Here is a 24,601-nt window from a genome sequence, read left to right as displayed (position 1 = left end):
AACATTTTATTTATTATTTTTATGGGTATGGGTGTTTTACCTGCATGTATGCCTGTGCACCGCATGCATGAATATGAATGCATGCCCACAAAGGCTCGAGGAGGGCATCAGATCCCCTGGGACTGAAATTACAGGTGGTCATGACCTGCCACGTGGGTGCTGGCAATTGAACCTGGGTCCTCTGGAAGAGCAGCCAGTGCTCTTAACTTCTGAGCCATCTCTCCAGGCCCAGCAAATACCAGTTTTGACCAACCTAGGTCCTCAAATATTTATTTATTTATTTATTTATTTGTGTGTGTTAAGTATGTATGTATGTATATTTGTGTATTCCCATATGTGTGGACATGAGGAGGTTAAAGACTGACACTAGGTGTCTTCCTTGATCCCTCTACTTTATTTTTTGAGGCAGGGTCTCTCACTGATCCCAGAACTCACCATTCTTTTTTTTTTTTTTTTTGTTTGTTTGTTTGTTTGTTTTTTGAGGCAGGGTTTCTCTGTGTAGCCCTTGGCTGTCCTGGAACTCACTCTGTAGACCAGGCTGGCCTCGAACTCAGAAATCCGCCTGCCTCTGCCTCCCAAGTGCTGGGATTAAAGGCGTGCACCACCGCCCGGCACAGAACTCACCATTCTTGCTAGTCTAGCCAGCGAGCTTCTTTCTGGGATCCCCTACGTCTGCCTCCCAATGCTGAAGTTACAGGCAACTGCCATGCCCACTTAGTGTTATAAACAGATTCTAGGGGTCTAAATTCTGGGCCTCATGCTTTCATGACAAGCACTTTATACACAGAGCCATCTGCCTGGTCTTCATCTTTACTATTTGAGTCTGCTTGCTGGTCAGTTTGATACTCTATCCATTGTATCTTCTACATCAGTGCCAAGACAGGCAGTGAACTCGGTAAACTTCCTCAAGGGCCCAGGCTCGAGGACTGGACAAGTTATTTCTAGTCAATGACTGTCCGGTAACTAATATTATAATACCAAGTTTATAAGACTGCTTGCTTTTTTTTTAAATTAATTTTTATAAATCACATTTATCTATTTGTGTGTTGGGGAGGGGAGGGTGCATGTGCCATGCTTCAGGTGTCAAGTTCAGAGAGCAGCTCTCAGAAGTCAGTTCTGACCTTTGCACGTGGGTCTCAGAGATCCAGCCCACACCTCAGGCTTGGCTGCCGATGCCTTTACCTGCCGAGCTTTCACTGATAAAAACCATTTTTAGTTTTACAGTTGCAGTCCCTCGTGAAGGCAAGACAAATTGTGTTTTCTTTCCTTGAAAAAAAAAAAACACTTTTAGTAATAAGCTCTGCTAACATGTAATAATTTGTGATAACTCTATGGTTTGGTAATTAAAGTAACACAAGAAAAAGAATCCATTTCCTATAGTGAGTTACAATATAAACAATTCTGGAACACTGAGTACCTGATTGCAATTTACCTGACAGGTGTGTAAAGGGGCAGGCAGAGAGTAAAGAGGGCTTAAATTAGGATTGAAAACTGATTGCCTGAAAAAAAGGGGGCCGGGTGGAAGAGGGAAGACACAGGCCTGATTTGATACTGTTGAAACTTTAGAACTAGTATCGCGGTTTAAAAACACAATTAAGTGAATTGTTTTTACGTTTTGTTTTCTTTGAGGCAGAGTCCCCTCTGCAACCCAGGCTAACCTGGAAATCACAATGGAGTCCAGCCCTCCTAACTCAGCCTCCTGACGGCTAGATTTACAGGTATGAGCCACCAGGCCTTGCAAAGGAATCTTTAAAAATGTGGGGGGTCTTATGTTAATTAGCATGATTGTTTAAGAATTTAAATAGGTGTGTGTGTTTGTGTGTGTGTGTGTGTGTGTGTGTGTATTCCCTTTGGTCACCCCAGAGTGTGAGGAGAGTTGGTGGTAAGTAAAGTTGTGCTTTGAAGGCCATCAGAAGTGACAACTCTCCACTATCCCCTTCTTAGGACCTTGACTCCTTGACTACTGTGGCAGGATGAGGTAGGATTGGGAGGGAGCGAAAGGGGAATGAGGGTGAAGGAAACAAAATGCACAGGACCAGACTGTCTTGCGCTGTGAGAGGCACACCCTACACTGGAAGGCAGCCTGTGGGGCAGTAAGAAGCTTTGGAACCGGTCTCTGGCCTCACTGTGAGGAGTGCTGCCACTTTATGGTAACAACTGTGTTTCTCCAGACATTGTGGCAAGTAATATGTTTCATTCGTGTGTGTGTGTGTGTGTGTGTGTGTTATGGTGTGGGTGTGTGGAGGTCAGAGGACAACCTCAAATATCATTCATTAGGCATGGTTCACCTTTCTGAGACAGACTTAGAACTCATCAAGAAGGCTAAGCTGCATGACCAGTCCTGATCTGTCCGCCTGTCTCTGCTTCCTCAGCTCTGGAGTTAAAAGTGAGCACCAAATCCCGTGGCTGGCTTAGAAAAACTTGTTTATTTATTTTGTGCATCTGTGGGAGCCTGTGTGAGGATATGTGTGGGACACGAGTTCCTTTCTCTTTCTCCTCCTGGTCTTTGAGGATGGAACTCAGGTCCTCACACAAGACAAGTGCTTTATTGCCTGAGCCATCTCCTCACCCCCTCGAATATATCTTAAATGGTGGAGATTTCCTGAGAACCTTCCATCATAGGATTGAATCCTACCTGTATTTACAGACTGCGCACCAGGTGATACGGAAAGAGAAGCCATCACACTAAGAGAACACTATTAAGTGAGATCTCCATGAGACAGGACTTAAGGCCATAACTTCCTGGTCACCACAGTCTTTTTTATACACGTCTAACTATTTGATTAATGTGTGTTAGGCTGCAATGGCAGGAGAAGAGCAGAGTCCCTGCCTTCTGCTTCTCCATCTTCATCTTCTCCATTTCGCCTTAGAGCTAAAGCAGTTCTAGCACTTGGCAGACATTCAATAAATACTGTTAGTTGAATGAATGCTATATTCATTAGTTCTCGTTCTCTCTCTCTCTCTCTCTCTCTCTCTCTCTCTCTCTCTCTCTCTCTCTCTCTGTGTGTGTGTGTGTGTGTGTGTGTTGGGGAGTTATTACTTTGCGGGCGAGTAAATTGCAGAACACCCAAGACGACACATAGATTATGACTACAGGGATCGAGGATTCCAAGACCAGACCTTCCCAAGCGGCTGCATTGCCTGCGTTCTTCCCAGTTTCCCTTAAATTGGGGGGGCAGAGGAGAGCCTCTAGACGGGAGCATCTGCACCGGGTAAGCCCATGCCTCTACGTAAGAGCTATGAACCAGACACAGTGAGGCGAGCAAAGGTGGGATCCTCCACCCTGCTTAAACCCCACCTACAGAGAGGAAGCAAAATTGTGAGTGATTCCTGAGAATCCAGCACCGATGGGAAGGAGGGCAAAGCTGGAACTCTCTGGGAAGGAAGCAGAAGGTAGGAAGAGGGCTGGGAGGAAAAACGGTGTAGCATTTTTCCAGGGGTCCTGTCTCTTGGGCCAATGTGCACGGGGGCTCGGTGATTCCCTCATACACACTTGTCGCCTGGAGGGTTCCATCACCTGTGATGGTGGGGCGCTGGAAGGAGCTGTTTCCTGGATTATGGTCTCACCCCTAACTTCTCTCCAGTTTGAGGTGGGAAAGCAGTTAACTATTTTTATTGGAACCAGGCTTGGTACATAAGGGATGCTAGGATTCCTAGGAATGACTGGTGACATTGCGATCTGGAAGGCTGGGTTCTCATTCAAGCATCCTTCCCTACACCTACCTCTGCCTCCAAGTCGACGCGCCCTACGACGAGACTGAGGTTCTTGTAAGCAAGTCCCCTCCCGCCGACTCCCTGCAGCGAACTGGGTGGGGACCCGCGGCGCCGCGGAAAGGCTATTTTGAGTGTGGGAACGCGGCGGGAGGAGGGGCGCCGGCGGGCTGGGCGCGGGCGCGCGGGGAAAGCCTCCAGCTCGGGCTGCCACGGCAACCGCGTCCAGGCAACGCGCCCGGAAGCGGCTCTGGGAGGCGCGCGGCGGCTCGCGCCCTTCCCGGGTGGGGGAGCCGCGAACCCCGGGCCGGGCCGCGCGCGCGCTGATTGGAGCGCGGGCCCGCAGCCGGGTTCGCCCCGCATAGCCCCGCGCTCGCGGCCACCGCACCCAGAGCGCCGGCGACGATATGGGCAGCCGCGGCGCGCCAGATCCGCGCGCGGGTGAGTCTTCAGAGGTGTCTCCCCTCCCCACGCGTCAGGGCATCCTCTGGATCCAAGCAGCGGGTGCTCCCGCAGGGACAGTTGATGTGACCTTGGAGCCACCACTCCATGGATAGGCATGGGATAGTGCTGGGGAGAGGGGGTGAGGGATGAAGCCTCGCGTGCCCCGCGTGACACTCTGGACGCGAGAGGGTTAACTGCATGCTGACGCGCAGGGCTGAAGTTAGGCGCAGAGCGCAAGTGGCATTGCATCTTCGCGGGGGCTGCAAGCTAGCAGACAGGAGAGGCCCCCAAGGGACTGTTCCGGGAGAGCCAAGGGTGTGCAGAGTTTGCCAGAACTAAGGGCAAGTCAGTCATCTCCAATTGGAGCTGAGTGACCTTGGGTGAATTAGCCACATGGCTCCCGCCGGTACTCTTGGTCTTCATCCTTTGAAAGGAATGGCTCTGGTTCTATCCAGTTGCAGCACAAGGCTGTTTTGCTGGTACTGTGGGCTGAGGAAGGGCCCCTCAGGGTATGCAAGACTTAACCATGTTTATTCCGCAAGGGGTTTCCAATGAGCTGCCTTCCAAAGTGGCAAGAAATGTTACCATTTTATGGAGGAAACAGTCTGTGGTCCAGAAAGGCTCCTTAAAATGTATAGATTAAAATCCCTTCAGGGCACTTAAATCCCGAACCCAATCAGGGCTCAAGCTGCTGAATACTTGTTTCCAGTAGTTGATCTGATAGGAAACTTTGTGTCTGAACAGGTAAAATCAAAACCCAGTAGTGGCAGGCAGTGGCAAATAATTAAATGAGTCATTTCTTCAATGTGCAGAAGCTCTCTCTCTCTCTCTCTCTCTCTCTCTCTCTCTCTCTGTGTGTGTGTGTGTGTGTGTGTGTGTGACGCGCGCATGCGTGCACTCAGCTTAAAGTCTGCTGTTGTTAGAGGTTATTTCACAGAAATAATGTTGGGCTGGTTTAGAACTACAGAGGGAATCTCTTAGAACTAGGGGCAGACATTTGGGGATGGGGGCTGGCAAGATGGCTCGGTGGGGGTAGTGGTCCTTGCCACCAAACTTGAGGACCCGAGTTTGATCTCTGGAACCCACACTGTGAAAGGAGAGAACCATCCAGCCCCCACAAGTTGTTCTCTGACCTCCACACCCACACAAGGCACAGAAGCTAAACGAATAAATGTAATAAAAAAATTAAAGAATTAGGCTTCTGAGAGTAAATATGTTCCTTATTAAGAAATGCACATTGTATCTGCCTGGGTGAGTGAGTGTGTGAGTGTGTGAGTGTGTGAGTGTGTGTGTGTGTGTGTGTGTGTGTGTAGAGGTGACTTACAGGCTGTGGTACTTTTTCTAATTTTAGCACTGGCTGGTACTAAAAATGACACAGAGGCCATTTTCCATCCATAAACTTCCTTTTCCTCTAAGAGGCCACAACAGGTACTCATAATTCCCATCACTGGACAGTTGAGATGACACTGACTTTGTGTTTCAAGGACACTCTTGATGTTCATGGGAATCTGACTTTCTCTGTGTACAAATGTGAGTAGGGAAGGCAAGTTTTCAGTTAGTGGGCTTCTGCCAGCTTGCTTACCCGCGGGCTTAGAAGTCTTTAATGGTTTACATATTAGAAATTTGATTAGCATACAGGTACAAGAGTCCTTGTTGCCCAAGAGTTCAGCCAATGAGCCTACAACCCTTTAACGAACCATAAGTCCTGGACCTTAGATCCCTCGTTGGCAAAGGACTTGTTCTCCTGCCTGTGCTGGCTGCTAACCCACCAGTGTCTCATTTTGTGTATCTTGCAGCCCACTCCGGTATTTTCATTTTTCTGTCTCTGAGCCCACCCCCACCCCCCCACCCCCTTTCTCCCCTCTGCCAGATTGTGAGCACTGAACTTCCTCCAAAACACCCCTTTCTGAGTGGGATGCTTTCACCAGAACCAGGATGGCCTTGCCCTTGTTCCTCAGTGTCACCTCCAAGGTATTAACTTTTAGAATGTGGTACTGTCTTCTCAAGGCCTTCTTTCTTGTGTTCCTGGTTTGGTACTTGCCAAACCTGGTGGCCCTTTGGAATCAGTCTGCACATTTTGAAAAATCCTGGAGCTTGTTTAGACTCTCTCAAATATTAACATGGAATCATTAGGGTGGTAAAGGACCTTAAAAATCCAAAAACAAACAAACAAACAAACAAACAACTAAGGCTTAGGTTAGCAAAATGGCTCAGCAGGTAAAGGCACCTGTCACCAAGATGGACCACCTGAGCCTGAGGCTCAGAATCTAAGCACAGTACAAGGACAGAACTGGCTCTTCTAAGTGGCCTTCTGACTTATGTATGTATGGCACGTATGTGCCAGGACACACACACACACACACACACACACACAATTTTAAAAAGAAGTCTCTTTTGCTTGCTTGTTTGTTTGCCTAAAACGAAAACAAACAAACAAACAAAAGGGGGAGGAGGAGGGAGAAAATAGCTTGTGTGGTGAGTGCTGCACACTCTGGCAGGGAAACCACTTCACTTGAGGCTCTGAGAAAGTCATAAACAAAGAGCCAGGAGCAGCTAGCCTCTGTCTCTGCTCTGCTAGCTTTGCTGGTGATTTTGTGCTCATGCTGATGCTCTCCCACTCAAGGGCCTCGAGGTGCCTCAGCTTTGACCCCTGTGGCTCACCCTTTGACCCTCCATGGCTCCTCATTGACCCCTGTGGCTCCGCCTTGACCCCTGTGGCTCCACCTTGATCCCTGTGTCTCTGCCTTGACCCCTGTGGCTCCACCTTGATCCCTGTGGCTCCGCCTTAACCCCTACCTATGGCTCCGCCTGCGTTTTCTTCCAACCACTAAAATTGACCTTTAAGAGTCTTCCCACTTCACTGAGTCTTTCCACCTACTGTGCCTGGCCTTAAGCATCACAGAAGACTCCAGCCTCTTCATCTGTGTCATTGTAATGCTTCAGGCCATCTTCAGGGCTCCAGATCTCTCTCTCTCTCTCTCTCTCTCTCTCTCTCTCTCTCTCTCTCTCTCTCAAATCAGCACATGTGAACTTTGAAAAACACAATCTTTCGTCTTGATAGGTTTTGACATTTATTTATTTATTTATTTATTTATTTATTTATTTATTGAGTCAGGTTCTTACTATGTAGACCAGGCTATTCTCATACCCAGAGATCTGGCTGCTTCTGCCTCTAGAGTGCTTAGCTTAAAGGTGTGTGCCACTGTGTGCAGACTTGTGCAGTCTCCAATCCCCAAACCACCCTCACTGTCTGTTTTCTTCTCCTCGCCAGCCAAGTCATCCAGGAGACAGTCACAGAGACCTTTGGACTGGTTCTGTTCTAAATTGATGCTGGCTCCAGTTTCATGAAGGCTTGCTTTTCTCTGAAACAAGAGAATTGTATTCTTCACTAACTCAGCCTGCATCTACTTTGCTCTGGGCCATGGCTTTCTATCTGTTAAACTCCGGGTTCCCTTTTTAGAAAGTGGCCTCTGATGGATAAGTATCCATGTTCTCCTTCTCCGCATTGCTCTCCACCTCTGTAAAACCAGCTGTGTCTTTCTGGGTGAGTCTCCAAGTATTTCCTTCTCTATCTTTCCGTGACCTTATTGTTTTGGTCTGGAATTCAGGAATGTCTCTGTGTCTGTCCTAAGTCTAGCCTAAACCCATCCTACAGTCTCGTTCCCTTACTCTGGTCCTGCGTGCCCCAGATTGGGAACTCTTCCACGTGTCAGTTTGTCATTGTCCTTTTGTCTTCCTTTGCTCCCTCCTTCCTTGCCCCCGCCCTCATTCCGTCATACAGTCAAGGCATCTTTCCTGTGAGAAATGGTGCTGGACTTTCCATTCTGTTCACTGGAACCTTCTCTAGTGAAGGAGTCATGGTACTTACTGATGTGTGGTTACAGAATGTGACTAATGTGACCAAGGACCTGAATTTTTATTTTTATATTTACTTAATTTTGAGACAGAGTCTTGCTGTTCAGTCTGGGCTGTGCTTGAATTCACGATCCTCCTGCCTCAGCCTCTTAAGGGCTGAGATTATAGGCATGTACTACTATACCTGGCTTGAAGAGAGTTTCCAACTTATGTGGCTTTTAAATGAACTTAAACTCAATTGAAACAGTCACAGGGAGCCATTGGCTGTTGTGTAGGGAGGGCAGAACCTGTGTTAAAGCGGGATCAGCTGTTCCGTTGAGCTCAGTGAATTTTCTCCTTTGACGGAACTCTTCTTTATGGAAACTGCATCCTCACAGGGCTCCTAGGGGGGTCTTGGCTGCAGGACTGAGCCTTCCCTCTGCCCTTGACTGGTGCCCTGCTGCCCTCCTGTGCCTCTCTCTCTGTCTTCATACCCGGCTTGGTACCTTTCTTGCTGGCCCCTAGCTATGGGGACTCTGAAGTTGTTTCCCCTCCCTTCTCTCTTCCCCTCCTGGCCTTCTCTTTTCTCCTTCCTAGCTTCAGGGTCAAGTCAGAGCCCACATTCCCATGCCCTAGTGGAGCCCATGTTCTCTCCATCTCTGTGAGGCCAACACTTCTTGTTCTTGCTTTGTGGATGAAGAGATTGACAGCGCAGGGTAAGTCAAGGCAGAGCTGAGACAGGAGCTCTGGCTGGCAGAGTATGATCCCACCTCTGCCTGGCCTGCAGGCCCACTGTGTGTTCCCACCTCTGCTTGACCTGCAGGCCCACTCTGTGTTTCCACCTCTGCTTGGCCTGTAGGCCTACTGTGTGCTTCCACCTCTGCCTGGCTGACTGGCAGTGTGCCTTCCCACCTCTGCCTTGCTCAGGACCCTGACATGGTTATTTTATCACCCTGATTTTCCTAACAATCTCCTTCCCCTTTAATTTTTTTTTTAACCTTAAACTGATTCAGATTTACAGAAATGCTTCGACAATAAGCTGAAAAGTTCTGATCTTTCTTTCAGCCGCATTCTATAAATATTAAGTTTCATCCACACTTGTTTTATCTTTCTGGCACTTTCTCCCACTCCCTCTTTGCATCTATTTGTGGATGTGTGTGTACAGACACACTCTTAGCTCGTAATTTCTCCTGTACCATGTCAGAGCAACAGGGAGACAGTGTACCTGTACTGTCCCAAATACTTACACATATATTTCCTTCTTTTAAAAGGACTTTCTCTTAAATACAGCAGTTGTCAAAAATCAGGAAATTAAGTTTGAATTAGTGGTGGACTCCAAGCTACAGCTTTATTTAGGTGCCCTAATTGCACTTTATACAAAAGAAGGGGAAGCTGTTTTTAAAAGGCTCTGATTTATGGGTCAGGATCCAATCTAGGATTGTTTAAAACAATCCATTTGGTAGTGTGTGTGTATGCATGTGTGTGTGCATGTGTGTATACATGCACATATACATATGTATATGCATTCATATTCCTGAATACACCCCCTTCGGTCTATATAGTGTTACTTGTATGTATGCTTATTTTCAGAGCTGACCACTTGGTATTGGATAGCCAGATGGTGTGCTCTTCCCCGAGGAAAACAATTTCTCACACTCTGAGTGTTCCGTAGTTACCTGTAGTAGTTCTTTTCGTAGATTTGAGACCTCATGGGCTTCCCCATCCACGTTAACATGTCTGTTACTGTCCTTGTTCAGCTTGTGCTTATGCACACATGTTGGTGAGATGTTCTGGGTGCAGCTTCTGACATTCCTAGGAGACACAACCTCATGGCAAACTCCCAGAAGTTCTGTCTCTTCTAATCTTCCTGGTCCCCTGTCCACCATGTTTCCAGCTTATGTTGTAGATATGTCCATTGTTACTGGGTTCCTCAAATCTGCCTCTTGATTGGTTGTGGGTTTTTGTAACGATCTTCATCAAAGAGAAGTTTCTTTGATGAGGGGTGAGGACCGCGTGAATCTGGGGGTATAAGGTGAAATATCTAGAGTGTAGTTAGGAGTTGTGCTGGTTTAGTAAGGTAGAGGTTGTAGGTTTTTCTCTAAGATCCGTGACCTAACTAGACCTAGATAGTTAGGTAGGTTTCCTGTACCAGGCACGGTTTCCCTCTTGTTGAGTACAGGTCACTTCTGTTTCCACCATGTAGGGTCCGAGGATCAAGTCATCAGGCTTGGCAGCAAATGCTTTTACCTGCCCCCACCCCATTTTAGATAAGATCTCATTCCAGGCTGCTCTCAAAACACAAAGCAATCTTCCTGCCTTAGCCTCTTACATCCTGGGATCACCAGAATGAGCCACCGTGCTAGACTCCTCTGTTTAGGGTTGGTGGCTTTATCTACCCTTGCCCATCCCCCATTCCTCCCTCCATTCCTTCTGACAGGGTCCACTAAGAAGCCTAGTTTGAAGGGGAACTTTTGATTCTCCTGCCTCAGGCTCAGCGATTTGTCTCTTTTGGCTTCTGTAAGCTGGGCCAGTTCCCCAGTTGTTTTGTCTTTTATGACCTTGACACTTAAGGGTCCAGTCTGGGTGTGCTGCAGACTGTCCTTTGATTGGGCTTCTTGTTGTGCTGAATGGGGACACTGCTCCTGCCCCCATGTGCATCCAGGGGACTTCCTGCTCTCATCTTCCTTGGAGTCAGCTCTTGACTACCAAGGCTGTGCTGACTCTGCTCCTTGTCAGAGCTTACTGACCAGCTGGTCTAGTTAATGAACTTGCCCTTGGATCTTCTGTCTCTCTCTTGTAGCCCAGGCTGGCTTCAAATTCATATGTAGCTAAGGATGCCCTTCACCCTTCCATCCTCCATCCTCCACCACCCTCATGCTGGTCACAGTTGTGCGTCACCACATCTACTTTTCTGTGATTGAGGGATGGAGTTCAGGGCTTTGTTCATGGAAGCACGTCCTCTGCCAGCTGATCACCTTCCCTAGACCTTGGCAAGGTATCTCCACGCTGTCGGTGAGATAGATGTTTTCCCCTGATGACAATGAGCACGTATGGTTGGGGAAGAAATGAGTAGAGACACTTAACAGCATATTAAAAATGGCTCTTGTGGTTCTTCACAGCCCAAGTGAGCAGCTGGATGTGAGAGAAGGAATTCTTCCCCCCCCCCCCCCCGTTTCCTCCACAGAGCCTGAGACACCTGTTCCTTCATCGCCTGCTCCCCCACTCTCTCTCGGCTCTTTGTCTCCCACCATCTTCCTCTCAGTCATCATCCATCTCCTCTCCTTCCCTCCCTCCCTCTGACTGCTAGCTGGCTCCTTCTGTGAGTAACTTGGGCTTCTTCCTTTCTCTACATGGATGGTTTTAGCTTTTGACTTCTTGGGTAGGGTCTCCCCTTTCTTTGGGGGGAAATCAGCAACGTTTAATGACATGTTCAAACTCACTGTCCTGGCTGGTGTAGAAAAGTGGGAAAGTCTGTGTTCAGACAGTGCTGGAGGTGATTTAGTCACTGAGAGAATGCTGCCACAGGCCTGTCTTCTCAGAGAGAGCTAGAGCTCTGAGCAGCTACAGCAAACCCTCCACACCCACCGAGAAGGGTACTGATGCCGAGAGCCATCACATGCTCATGGTGTCTCTGCCAGATCCCAGATTTAAACTCTAGCCAAGTCCAGGACTACCAGGCTTGAGATCACCAAGCCTCCATTGGGGCTTCCTGAGGCTCAGGAGATACCTTGAGGTTTCTGTCCATCAAGGCAGAGTGAGCCGTACCATGGTGGACAGGAGGCAGTATGGCCCCTTTTTCATAGCTTTCTTTTTAAATGTTTTGATAGCATTTAATAATCATACACTGTACACACAATACCATGTCTTATTATGACATTTTCATACATGTATATTTTGATCATATTCCCTCCTCCCTCCTGCTGATTTTCCCTCCTCTTCTAGTGAGACCCATTTCTACTTTTATGAGTGAGCACATGAAAGAGTGAGCTCTTTCTTGTGTGTGTGCATGTGTGTATGTGTGCATGTGTTTGTACATGTGTGTATATGCATGTATGTATGTATGTCCATGTATATATGTATGTATGTGTGCATCCTTATTGAATTTCACTAGGGTTGCTCTTACAGGAGTCTGGGTAGAGGTTTGTTCACAGGAGCATGGGTACCTTACCAGGAAACTTCTTCCCCCAGCAACAATCCTCAGAGAGGATGGGACCTCCTGAGTGCACCCTTCCAGGAGAGGATGTTGAGGGTTCTGAGCACTCCATACCCTGTCCATTTTCTCCAGCTTGTGTTCTTCTCACCACTTCTGGGTAATGGTGCCTGGGTCTTGGGGGGCATGACATTGAGATGTTCCTTTTGTGACTGTTTATTTCGCAGTCATTTATTCTCAGCGCTTTGACCAGTTAGGAGTGTCTGCATTCACCACTGACCACTGTAGAAGGAAGCTTCTCTGACCAAAGCTGACTTGGCTTTGTCTTGGCTCTCTCTCACCTCCCTTCCTCCATTCCCAAGCTCTTCGGGATTCTCTAATATAGCCCCAGATAAGTTTTGGAGAAAGGGGAGACTTGTTTGGGCAATTTTTTTGTTTGTTTTGTAAGACTCTGTTGAGCCTTAACTTACCGGGGTCCCCCTGGGTGAACCATGCGGAGCTGGGAACTGATGCAAAAAGTAAGAGGAATTTATTGTTCCAGCTTGTTGGGGTTGTCCTACACTGAAGGTGAAGTGGCGACCCACACAGCTCATTCAGTGAGCTTTGTATACAGTTTTCAGGGCAGCAGCCATTAGGCACAATGTGATTGGCAGAACAGTGTGACTTTTAAAACTGATTAGTCTTTAGAGACTGTGGTGGCAAAGACTTCCCTTGTCTGTAAGTGGCCAGTGATCCGTCCTGCAGAACGTGTCCCCACCCACAGGTCCGTTCCCCCCCCCCCCCCCCCGTGGTCTGAGGAATGTTAATTAGTCTCTCTCTTCTTCTCTTACTTTATTGTGTGGTTCTGAAACTTGAACCCAAAGCCTCAAGCATGCTAAAGAAGCAGTCTACCACTAAGCAACTAACCCCTTCCTCCCACAGACCCTTTGACCTGTTAGAAATGTAGTTACTGGTGATTTAAAACAAATCTAGCAAGATATAGTTATCTCTTTCTGCTACACCAGGGAAGTGATTGAGAATGTGTTACATGAGAGACATCAGATTGTTTGAATGAAAGCTTGGTGTCTCCTGAAGCAACAACACCTAGCTTCTAGGGTGGTGCACATAGGAGGTAACTGGGTCCCACAGGATCCTCCCTCTGGGTGCCGGGAAGCCTTCCCTGATGAGTGGTGGCCAGCTCCCAGCCCCTGATGGCTTGTGGTGATGACACCCTCTGTGGATGAAACTGCCGTAGGAGGGCAAAGAAGGCAGAGATCCTGCGGCTTGAATGTGGCTTAATAAAGAGAGTGTTTGTGTGGGAGAGAATGTGTGGGGGCGCATTTCGAATTATGGAATTCTTAAAATTGTTTAACCGGGAAGATGTTTTTCAGAAATCCCTGGTGCCTTGAGATTGTTTTTCTGTTTATTTCATATTGCTTTTCTCCCTGTTTTTTTTTTTTTTTTTTTTAAATTTTCCATGGAAGGGCTTAAGAGTCCTCTCCTGCACTCTCTAAATAGTTAAGAGTATTTAATGTGCTGTGCAATGGTCACTTCAAATAGGGGGATCTCTGGGAGGGAGGTTCCCGGGTGTCCCCTGAGTATCCAGACAAGAGTGTGAGGCTGGAGGCTGGGGTTTCTTTCAAACCCACATCCTTAGCTTTTCAGTTAGAAAGTCAGGCCTTCAGCCTGCACAAGAACCAGAAGTCGTGCCTTCTCCACCCGTGGGTGAGCCCTGTTGCAGAGCGGGTGTAGGTAGAGAGTTTATACCCAATTTTAATAATATTTTTTCTGCTCTTGCTGTTGCACTTGGCAGACACCCTTTTTAACATTTGGTGATATGTCTTTGCTAATGCTAGAAAGAAAAGTCACCAAATATAGCTGCTGGGAAAAGTAATAGTAAGACATTTCGTTGGGTGTGGCTGCACACTTGCAAGAGTGCACGGGTTCCCTGCAAGGTGACCCAAAGCCTGCTGCCACACTCAAGCCGGAGGAGTATCTTGAGTCAGCCACTGATATGCCACTTGGGTAGAGCACTGTCTTAGTCACTGCTCCATTGCTGAGAAGAGACACCACGACCAAGACAACTCTTACAAAGGATAACATTTAATTTAGGGCTTGTTTACAGTTTCAGGGCCTTAATCCATTCTCATCGAGGCAGGAACATGGTGGGAACATGGTGTGGTACTGGAGAAGCAGCTAAGAGCTACATTCTGCTCTGTAGCAGGGGGGGAGGAGGGAGGGCATAGGGAGAGACACAGAAACAGAGAGAGAGAGACAGAGAAAGAGAAAGAAAAAGAGACAGAGACAGAGACAGAGACAGAGACAGAGAAAGAGAAAGAGAAAGAGAAAGAGAAAGAGAAAGAGAGACTGGGCTTGGCTTGGCTTTTAAAATCTCAAAGGCTGGGCCTTGAGAGGTAGCTCGGGTTAAGAGCACTGGCTATTCTTCCAGAGCACCCAGGTTTAACTCCCAACACCCACGTGACAGCTCACAGCTGTCTGTAGCTCCAGTTCCAGGGCATCTGACAGTCTCATACAGACATCCATGCAGGCAAAACATCAATGCACATAAAATTAAAAAAAAAATCATAAAAATAAATAAATAAAATCTCAAAGCCCACCCCTAATGAAATATGTCTTCTAATAAGGCCACACCCCCTAATCCTTCTCAAATAGGGCCACTCTCTGGTGATCAAGCATGCAAACATATGATGAGCCTATGGGGACATTCTTATTCGGATCACCACAAACACCTCAGTGATTAAAAAGACTGGCCTTTCCCCATGAGAGAAGTAAAACCGCAGATGAACCCATATTTATAAGCATCTGTGAAGAGGCATAATGCCTGGCTTCCTAAGAGTTACTGATTCCTGTAGGATGTAGTTCTTAATGCCCTAAAGCCCCTCAGTCAGGAAGACACCATACACAAACAGTTCAAATAAACAATAGAGACTCAAATAGCATTTCGAAATAGCTGTTATTAATAGATGAGAACAAAGTTGATCTGGGTTTTTTTTTGCAGGGATTCTCCTCAAAACACTGGTATCGTTCTGAGCCCCGGTGAGTGGGCTGATGAAGCAACCACCAACTGTTTCTTGCACTCTGGGGGTTTGTTTGTGAATCCACCTGGCCTGACAGAGGCCACTTACTGTTGCTTGCAAGGGCAGGAAATACTTTAAGCATTCTAAACCTCCTTAAAATGTATTTATTTTAGATTTAAAATTTTGATTTTATGTATATGGTGTTCGACCTGTGTATGTGTATGTATGCACACTGCAATTGTGACCTAGTTAATCAAAGGGGGTTGGATTCTCAGGAACTGGCGTTATGGATGGTTTTGAGTTACTATGTAGATGCTGGGAATTGAAACCAGGTCTTCTACAAGAGCAATAAATGCTTTTCACTGCTAAGTCTTCTCTCCAGCCCCCGCCCCTTTATTTGAGATTGGGCCTTGTGTACCTTAGGTTGGCTTTGAACTCACTGTGTAGTCAAGGATGACCCAGAACTCCTCATTCCCTTTCCTTCACCTCGGCGCTAGGCTTGTAAGTGTACCCTACCACACTGGGTTTTGCTATGCTAGGACAGGACCCAGAGCTTCTGCATGTTTGGCAAACATTCTACCAACTGAGGTATATCCCTAGCCCTCTGAAACTCAATTTTGTGAATCAAACAGAGATTCTCCCTCTCCTGTCTAGTGCAATGGCTTTCCCATTGTGAACGTAATAGATGTAGGTAAAGAAAACAAGTCTTGCCCAGTGAATTCAAAGCCATTTGATGGGGGACACTGGAAATGCCTGCCTGGGGTCTTAGAAGCCCATCACCCGCCCCCCAGTGGAATGGGGACTTTTAAAATGCGGTGGGTGGCATCTCTGAGCTGCTGTGTCTGTGCCGTATGCCCAAGTCCCCACGGGCAGGTAATTCAGGCCATGGTCACAGCTGTGGCTGTGATAGCGACACCAGGCTCGGGACTCATAATGTGCCCACAGGAGAATGAGAAGGTAAAGCCGACAGCATGTTGTTCTAATTGAGTCATATTGTCTTCTAAACCCAGAGCGAGGCTTGCTTCTCCGTTCTTACAGCTTAAGGTGAGCAGTTTCTACGATTGCTACTGCTCGTGGGCTCATTGTTTTATTCAAGAAGTGCTTGTTCACATTTTTGTAATTGTGAAGATAACATGCTTATTAAAGTATTTTGAAAATGAGAACGGAATAGAAATATGCTGAATGCTATTGGCTACATTTTGACAGCTGTCTTTCTACTGTTTTTAAAATGTACTATATAACAGGGCAAGGAGGTGCACACCTGTCATTCTAGCACCCAGTCAAGCAGGGAGATTGAGAGTTCGAGGTCACCCTGGGCTCCATAGCAAATTATTTGCCACCTTGGACTAAATCGAGAGAGCCCATGTCAATCAAGGGAGCCAACAGAATTGCTGTCACAACAAGCCTTTCTGCTGCTCTTTCCAGGTGGTGGAGGGAAGTTTTTGAGTTTCTGGGGGTGATGTAGAATCTAGGCAGTGTCAAGGTGTGATTGATGAATGTAAAACACTGGCTATTGCCCAGTTATAGGTAAAGCTGCGTGTCTTGGTTGTACAGACATACATGCCTCACAGACCATGTCGGGTCCACCTCCCAGCCTCAGTGCCACCTCCGTTCTTGAATATGCTGGGCCAGGATTTGTTTTTTTCTCCAGGAATGGCTTACCTGGTTTCCAGACTTCTGCTCTTGGGATGAGGCAGGTGAGCTGACTACAAAGAAGGAACTGACCTGATTTCTTGTTCTAGCCTGTTGTCTGAGGCCCTGTGGGAACATGGACAACTATGGTTGTTTGTAGTGGCCTTTCCTTGGTCTGGTCAAGCTGAATGTGTTGGCTTTGGCAATTAGGCATCTTGGCTTGAGTTACACTCAGGCCTTCTCTCCTCAGAAGTTGTAATAGCCAGTTACTGACCATTCACACCACAGAGGCAAATCCAGCACCAGAGAAGCAGAGTCGGGCATGAGAGATAAGAGAAGACAGACAGAGCATTTAAATGTAGTCTCAAACTGGGACTCGGGGGTGTAGCTCGCTTGGCAGAATGATTGCCTGGAATGACAAAACTCTAAGTTTGATTCCTGTGTTCTGTGTAAACCAGGCATGGTGGTGAATATCTGTAATGTCAGCACACAGAGGTAGAAACAAGAGGTGTCAAGAAGTTCAAGGTCATGCTTGGCTACATAGTGAAGTCAAGGCTGGTTTGGGCTACATGAAGCTGTCTCTGAAGCTGTCTTTATAAAAAAAAAGCAATAAAACAAAACCCAACGTAGCCTCAAGTCTGTTCAAGTTTATGTGTGGAGAAAAGTGCCTATGGGGTCAGACAGGAAAGGAGAACTGGGAATTGTTGGTCTGTGCACACAGCAGGATGGTGGTTAGTTTGCTCTTGGGTCTCCTGTCTTAGGCATGTGTGCTAGGACAGCTTTTCACCACAGTGAGCTGTAGGACAAGCAGGCATAGCATTGGGGCAATGGTAGAAAGAATGGAAAAATTTCAGGATCCTTAAAACTCCAAAGTTAAGAGGGTTGGCTAGATAGCCCAGTGGTTAAGGCTATTTGCTTCCAAGACTGGTAAAACCTCAACAAACAAACAAACAAACAAACAGAACTTCCCCCAAAATAAAGGCAAACCTCAGGGAATTATGACACAATCAGAATAGCACATGACCCAGACCTGTCTGATTACGCTGCAGAGCCACTGTGTCAGAGATATGATCAATGAATGGGGGGAATTAATGAATGGGAGATGCCTGAAACAAGGAGGTGCACTGGAGCTGACAACCTGGGGAAGGAAGTTTATCTAGTGATTTATTATCAGCCTCTTATTTAACTAAACTAGAGATCCCTTTCACTACTGTAACAAAGTGACTTGGTGCAAACCAACCAGGTAACTAAACAGATGAACAGATTCTTGAAGCATCCACGGATGGTTACTGGCCTTGGGGCCATATATCGATGTGTGTTATGAACTCGTGCCATAGGAAATTTTATATCATGGAGTCAGTGGCAGATAGTGAAGAGTTGAAGCTGTCTCGTAGTCAGGAGTGTCCTCCCTTCCCAAAGTTCGTCTGGTTGAGATCCTGTAGCTCAAGCATGTGGGTGGTGTCGTTTGTGAAGGGGACGGTGAACATGTGCATTTGGTCATAGGTTTGTGCTGTCTAACTCTCTGCCTGCAGTTCTGATGGGGGTGTCAGACATGTGGATGGCTCCCAATAGATGCAAATGAGTTTTAAGTTGGGCTGTTTCATTAAGGAAAATCTCGTAAAAGTGTCATATAACCTTAAAAGTGTAAATGCTCTGATTCCAAACTTCCACATGGGCTTAATTCTATCTTGTCTAAATGGTAGAAATTCTTAACTTTGACACCTAAGTACTGGTTGGACATCATGTTTGACATGAGTTACTCTTCTTTTCTTTAAATGTAATTTGTTTAAATTTTAAAGTTCTTTGTCTGGGGAAGTGAAATGTTCACAGTTTGAAAGTCTAAAAATAAAACACCGGAGAATTGATGCCAAAACAATGGTGTCAATCAGAAGTGCTTTCTCGATGCAGTGTCGGAATGGGACTAATTACAGCACCAGCTCCTGGGTACCAGGCGCTCATTGTTTTAAGCCAATTAACCACAGGCTTGGGAGACCTAAGTTCTAAAATCCTTTTAAAACTCCAGTTTTCTGATGAGCTGTGTCAGCCAAATATTGTGCATATGTAAGATTTGGTATGAATGGGTATGTTTTATAGTGAAGCATTTAAATCAGGCATATCCATGCCATTCTCTTGCTGGGTAGATAGGTTCCCCATATCAGCTTCCATTAAACATGCATTGTTTTTTATTTTTGATTCATTTAGAAGCACTCGATAATTGCTCATCCAGATCAGATTGACTAAGGTGGCTTATTGAAAATTTCTAAGCCGGGCGGTGGTGTCGCATGCCTTTAATCCCAGCACTTGGGAGGCAGAGGCAGGCGGATTTCTGAGTTCAAGGCCAGCCTGGTCTACAGAGTGAGTTCCGGGACAGCCAGGACTACACAGAGAAACCCTGTCTCGAAAACAAAACAAAACAAAACAAAAAAAAGAAAATTTCTACAGAGAAGTACAAGATTGAAATCTATTAAGGAAATTGCTTTGGGAACTGGGGCCGTGGGGGTGGGGGAACAGAGCATATGGGAAGAGCTGGGTTCTAGCCTCAGGATTTCAGGAGATGTAAGGCAAGGGAGGGTCTTGCCTCTGGAAAAGTAGTTTTCAAGCCCAGGATGCAGATGGAGAAAGAGGAAACTTCTGGAAATTTGATGGACCTTGTTGCTCTGTGTGGTAAGGATTGGCAGTGTTCGTTTCAGAAGCATTTTGGTTTTGCAGACCCTTTCCCCTTCTTGGGAAGCATTTGCTGTTTATTTCATGTGAAAAGTCAAAAGCACTCACAGCTACAGCTGATCAGTGTTTCCACACGATGTGTGAGCCTCCGGGTAGCTAAATAAGCAGAGTTTGAGGTCCTTTAAGTTCTAAGTATAAACTGTCCGATAATTTAATACTTATTGTGTTTTTTTTCCAACAGATGTGAATTATTAAGAAGAAAATGGCCCAACAGGACACTGTACTTCCTTCTCTTGTCAACCAGGAAGGGTATACTATCTGGAAAATATGCATCTAAGGTATAAGTTTTCTTTCCATCGACCCCATGAGGGTTGCTAGGGGATGTAAAGGTCATGATAGATGACTCCTTGTGGCCGTTACGCTGTAAAGAGTCATCTTGTTTAAGGGCAAGAAAAGCATTATCGAGTCCCCCTCACGGCCCCTCTAGACCACTTCATGACCCCAAAAGGTTTCACAGTGGTGCTGCAATAGACTTGAACTTCCTGCCAACAGTAAAATCCCTGTGGAGCTTGAGACAAATGTTCCCATTAGCTCTTTGAAATCAGAAGTTGCATGTTGGATACCTGTGGATACCTGTTCACAGAGATACATTACACAGTCTGCATATCATAAGTCCTTTCCAGTGAGCCGTCATTTAAAGAGTGAGGTGACCTGACAGCCATACCTGACCTTCCTGGCTTATTTTGAAGTATCATATTGACAGCAAACAAACAAACAAAAAATAAAGCAAACAACAAGACCAGACCTCATTTCCAGATGGTCTTTTTTATTCATGGAACAGAATCATGGTACCCCAGGGGACATACTAGCTCTCCAGAGTCTCTAGCCCTCCTGACTATATCCTGTGTGGTGCTTGGCTCTCGTTTCTGATACTGCCTGGCCCCTGTAGGCATTGGGGCTCATAACCAGTGCTTTAGGGGAAGGGAGAAGGAGGCAGTAGCCTCTGGGGACAGCTTGATTTGTCTATCACAGCTAATATGGGGGGGGCGGGGCGGAGAGCCATGGCATGTCCATTCTGCCAGACTCCTGCTTCTTGGGGATCATAGAGCCTGCCAGCAGCCCACTTAATTCCATGGGCACAATCACCTTAAAGTCCTGTCTAGCTCCAGCCCCCAAAGAAAACTCTTTTGGGTAGAAGCATTTTCTCTAATCCCATTTAGTTTGTATCTGCAGACAATTTGTATTTCTTTCCCTGGGGAGTCTTCAGTCTGGCTTGGAAGATTATCTTTTTCCCAGCAACTTCGAACAGTGTGACTCCCTTCTGCAGGCGAGTGAGGACCATGCCCCGTCACAGCCAGTCCCTGACCATGGCACCCTACTCTTCTGTGAGTCTGGTGGAGCAGCTGGAGGACAGGATTCTCTGTCATGAGAAAACCACAGCAGCACTGGTGGAGCATGCCTTCCGCATCAAAGATGACATCGTCAGCAGTTTGCAGAAGATGCAGAATAAAGGGGGAGGTGACCGCTTAGCCAGGCTGTTCTTGGAAGAGCACATCAGAAACATAACCGCCATTGTGAAGCAACTGAATCGGGATATTGAGGTAAGGGGTGTGCAAACCAGTGGATCATGCTGGTCTCTCAAGACCTGGTCTGTGTCAGGTTGCCCAAGTCTGAGTCCCAGCTGTCACACAGTCCTGTATGCAGGCTCTTGTGTGTGCATGCTTATGCATGTATGCGTATGTGCACTTGTGTGTGTACTCACTAACTCATGCATGAACAGAGGTTGACTTTGGGTTTCTTTCCCTGCCTCTCTCCACATGTCCCAACTTCATTTCCATGGCTGTGATAAAATACCCCAACAGAAAGCATCTTAGGGAACAAAGGGTTTATTTTAGCTTATAATTCCATGTTACTGTCCATCATTGTGGGGAAGGTAAGGTGGGAGCTTCAAGCAGCCAGTCGCATCACATCCACAGTTCAAGAGCAAAGAAAAATGAGTTGGTGTAGGCTGCTTTGCTTGCCCGTCAGCATGAGTTCTCCATTATCTCACAACCACCCATGGTGGATTGGCTCTTCCCACATCAATTAACTTAAAACATCACCCTTTTACACACACACACACACACACACACACACACACACACACACACACAAACACAGACATGCCCACAGGCCAAACCAATGAAGACAGTCCCTCACTGAGACGCTTCTCCTGTGATTCTAGGTTGTGCCAAGTAGACAATTAAACTATCTGTGTCAACACTGTAGGCTTAGATTTTTTCAAAATCTACTTTAATAAGGGTTCTTAAAGGTTTCAACCTCCCTTCTAGCTCACCACCCACCAGAGGTAGGGGAAAGAAAGGTTAATAAGAAACAGGGGTTGTGGACCTGTTTAGGGTTAGTTCTTTGGGGCAATTCCATCTTCATTGTGAGCTATCCAGTCCACCAGCAAACACTCGAATCGGTAGTAGCAGCTCAATCCAGAAGAAACCAAGAGGCGGAAGCAGCAAGAAGCAGCCAGAATAGAAGCATCTGGAATACCGACAGAAGTTCTTTGGTGCTTTTCTCTCTATGAAGTCATGGCAAGCTAGGATCAGTGACGAAAGCAAGGCAAACCAATGCCAGAATGTCATCAGCAAAGTCCAGTGAAGACCAGCAAAGAGTTGCAAAGTGAACCAATGCAAGAGCATTGTTTGCTGTCTGTTGGCTTATACTCTTTCCAAACATCCTGTGTCTTCTCAAGCATCTGCTCCAGCAAAACATCATCCGCTCCTTCACCAGGCAACTTCCAGAAAAACACCATGTCCTCTCACATATTTGTTTCAGCAAAACATTCTCGTGTAAGACCATTTCCAGAAAAACATCTCGTGACACAACTGAGTCTTTAACAAAACCAGAAATTCCCACCTCACACCCCCCTATTTTTTGAGACAGGGTCTCTTACTGACTCTGAAACTGACCTTTTTGGCTAGATTGGCTCTGGTCAGCAAGCCAGAAATCTGGCTGTCTCTGTCTCCCAGCTTTGGGATTCCAGGTACACACCACATACTTGGCTCTGACATGGATGGCGTGGATCCAAACTCAGCTCATCGGTTCCCACAGCACTCACTTAACGAATTGAATCATATCTCCAGCCCTTCCTTCCACCCTTTTGTGATGTAAGCTCACCATATAGCATAGGCTGGCTTTGAACTTGCAGCTTGTATCAGTCCTCCTGCCTCTGTCTCACAAATGTTGGAACTTCAGGTACTTGGCACTAGGCCTGCGCTGTCTGTCTTGTCTATTATTACTAGGTATTTTTAGAACAGGATATTATGTAGCCCAGGCTGGCTTGACCTCTATGTAACCAAGGATAACCATAAACTCCTTATACTCATGTTTCTACCTCTTAAGTGCTGGATTATAGGTGTGTGCTACTCTGCATAGTTTCATGGTGTTCAGGGGACCCAGACTAGGCTTTGGTGTATGCTGGGAAAGTACTCCATCAACTGAGATATATCCTTCATCCCTAGATTTACTTTAGGCCTGGGTCTCGTGCGTCCCAGTCTGGCCTCAAACTCACTATGTAGCCAAGGCTGTCCTTGAACTCCTGATCTTCCTGCTTCCAAATTCTGGGATTAAGACCCTGCACCACAGGGCTGGAAAGTTGTCGTCTCAGCAGTTAAAAGCGCTTGCTGCTCTTGCAGAAGACCTGGGTTTGACTCCCAGCACCCACATGGCAGCTGATCGCCTCTGGTACCCCCAGTTTCAGGGGTCAGGTGCCCTCTTCTGGCCTCCTCAGACACCAGGCATGCAAGTGCACATTCCGGCAAAATACTTATACTCATAAGCTAAAAATAAATAAATATTTAAAAAAGAATACTTTGCCCTGTCTCTTCTTTTTTGCTTTTTTTTTTTTTTAGTAAGTTACAGCTTTTATTTTGTGTGTATGTGTGTTGACATGTGTGAGCGCATGTACTGTGATGTATGTATGGAGGTCAGAGAGCACTTACAGGAGTCAGTTTTGTCCCTCCACCATGTGAGACCTGGGACTTGAACTCAAGGCATCAACCTTAGCAGTAAGCAGCTTTACCTGCTGAGCCATCTTGCCAGCCCTGCCTTGTCTATGCTTAATGATCACCAAGGAAACTGCTTGCAGGAGTAGCAGAGTTATATTAAACTTACTGCAGTATTTGATGGCAATTACTGTCAGTGCTGTTTGTGTTTATTCTAAATTTACCTTGCTGATTATTAAGTCACTTTGTTTTGTTTGGCTCTCAGTGGAGAACTAGACAGAAAGTTTTCCTGTAAACTCTTTCACGCCTCTGAAGACAGTACCTCTGTTACCAGATCAGCCCAGGCTGCTCCAGAGGAAATGTTTCTGGGCCAAAATGATTATATAGCCCATGATGTATTATTTGGGTGGCTTAGGCGTTTGAATGGCTTTTCACACTCTTTTATTTGCTCTGACATGGAATTAAAATGAGGCCAAGATGGTCTATCCTTACAGTATGCACATTTATTTCTAATTTCGAATTAACTGCAGGACCCATGCAATTTAGGTGTGGCTTGGGCTTCCATCTCCACACAAGGTCAGATAGCCAGCTGGGGAAGCCTTTGTTTCCTGTTGGGGGTTGTGCTTAATCTTGCTCCTCTAGCCAGATTTATGTTTTTGTTTATTTGTTTGAAGGCACGCTGTCATGAGGTCTAGGCTGCCCTTGAAGTTTCTAGTAGCCAAGGATTGACCTTCTGCCTCTAGCCCCTGTGTGCAAGAATTGCAGGTGTGTACCACCATACCCTGTTTATGTAACACCAAATGAGCCCAGGGCTTTGTGCATGTTTGGTCAGCATGAGCTAATTGAATTACATCTTCCAGACCCTGGATTTGTATTTTTTTTCAAAATTGCTTTATTGAAGTCTAATGTATATACTACAAAAATCCACCCACCAGTATACAAATTAAATGAGTTTTAGTAAACTTACAAAATTGCACAGCTATTAACACTGTCTAATTTTAGAACATTGCCATTATCCCTTCCCCAAATTCATAGGAAACTGTAGTCCTGCCTCCAGCCTCAAGCAATCTTTCATGTATATACTCCCTCCATTCTTTCATCCCTCCTTCCTTCTTTCTTTTCTTCCTCCCTTCTACCCTTCCTCCCTTCCACCC

The 24,601-nt window shown here is 46.4% G+C and overlaps 1 protein-coding gene and 1 long non-coding RNA gene across 2 annotated transcripts in view; one reads left to right on the top strand and one right to left on the bottom strand.

The window, feature by feature from the left end:
- Positions 1 to 392: 392 nt before the first annotated feature.
- LOC143439730 (uncharacterized) lies at positions 393 to 3,965 on the bottom strand. The gene is made up of 2 exons (XR_013107782.1): positions 3,724 to 3,965; positions 393 to 1,266 (listed from the first exon to the last, which is right to left on the bottom strand). It is a non-coding gene; the product is annotated as an uncharacterized LOC143439730 (long non-coding RNA).
- Positions 3,966 to 3,972: 7 nt separating this feature from the next.
- The window catches only part of Fam81a (family with sequence similarity 81 member A), a 56,966-nt gene continuing 36,337 nt past the window's right edge, over positions 3,973 to 24,601 (top strand). The window contains exons 1-3 of the mRNA XM_076926186.1: positions 3,973 to 4,152; positions 19,694 to 19,790; positions 20,780 to 21,053. Coding sequence (XP_076782301.1) covers positions 19,780 to 19,790; positions 20,780 to 21,053 — 285 coding nt within the window. The 5' untranslated portion in view covers positions 3,973 to 4,152; positions 19,694 to 19,779. The remainder of the gene's footprint in view (positions 4,153 to 19,693; positions 19,791 to 20,779; positions 21,054 to 24,601) is intronic.

The sequence above is a fragment of the Arvicanthis niloticus genome, chromosome 27 (genome assembly GCF_011762505.2).
Source record: "Arvicanthis niloticus isolate mArvNil1 chromosome 27, mArvNil1.pat.X, whole genome shotgun sequence".
NCBI classification, from domain to species: Eukaryota; Metazoa; Chordata; class Mammalia; order Rodentia; family Muridae; genus Arvicanthis; species Arvicanthis niloticus.
The sequence above is the reverse complement of the archived record's forward strand: the minus strand, read 5'-3'. Positions and strand labels throughout refer to the sequence as shown.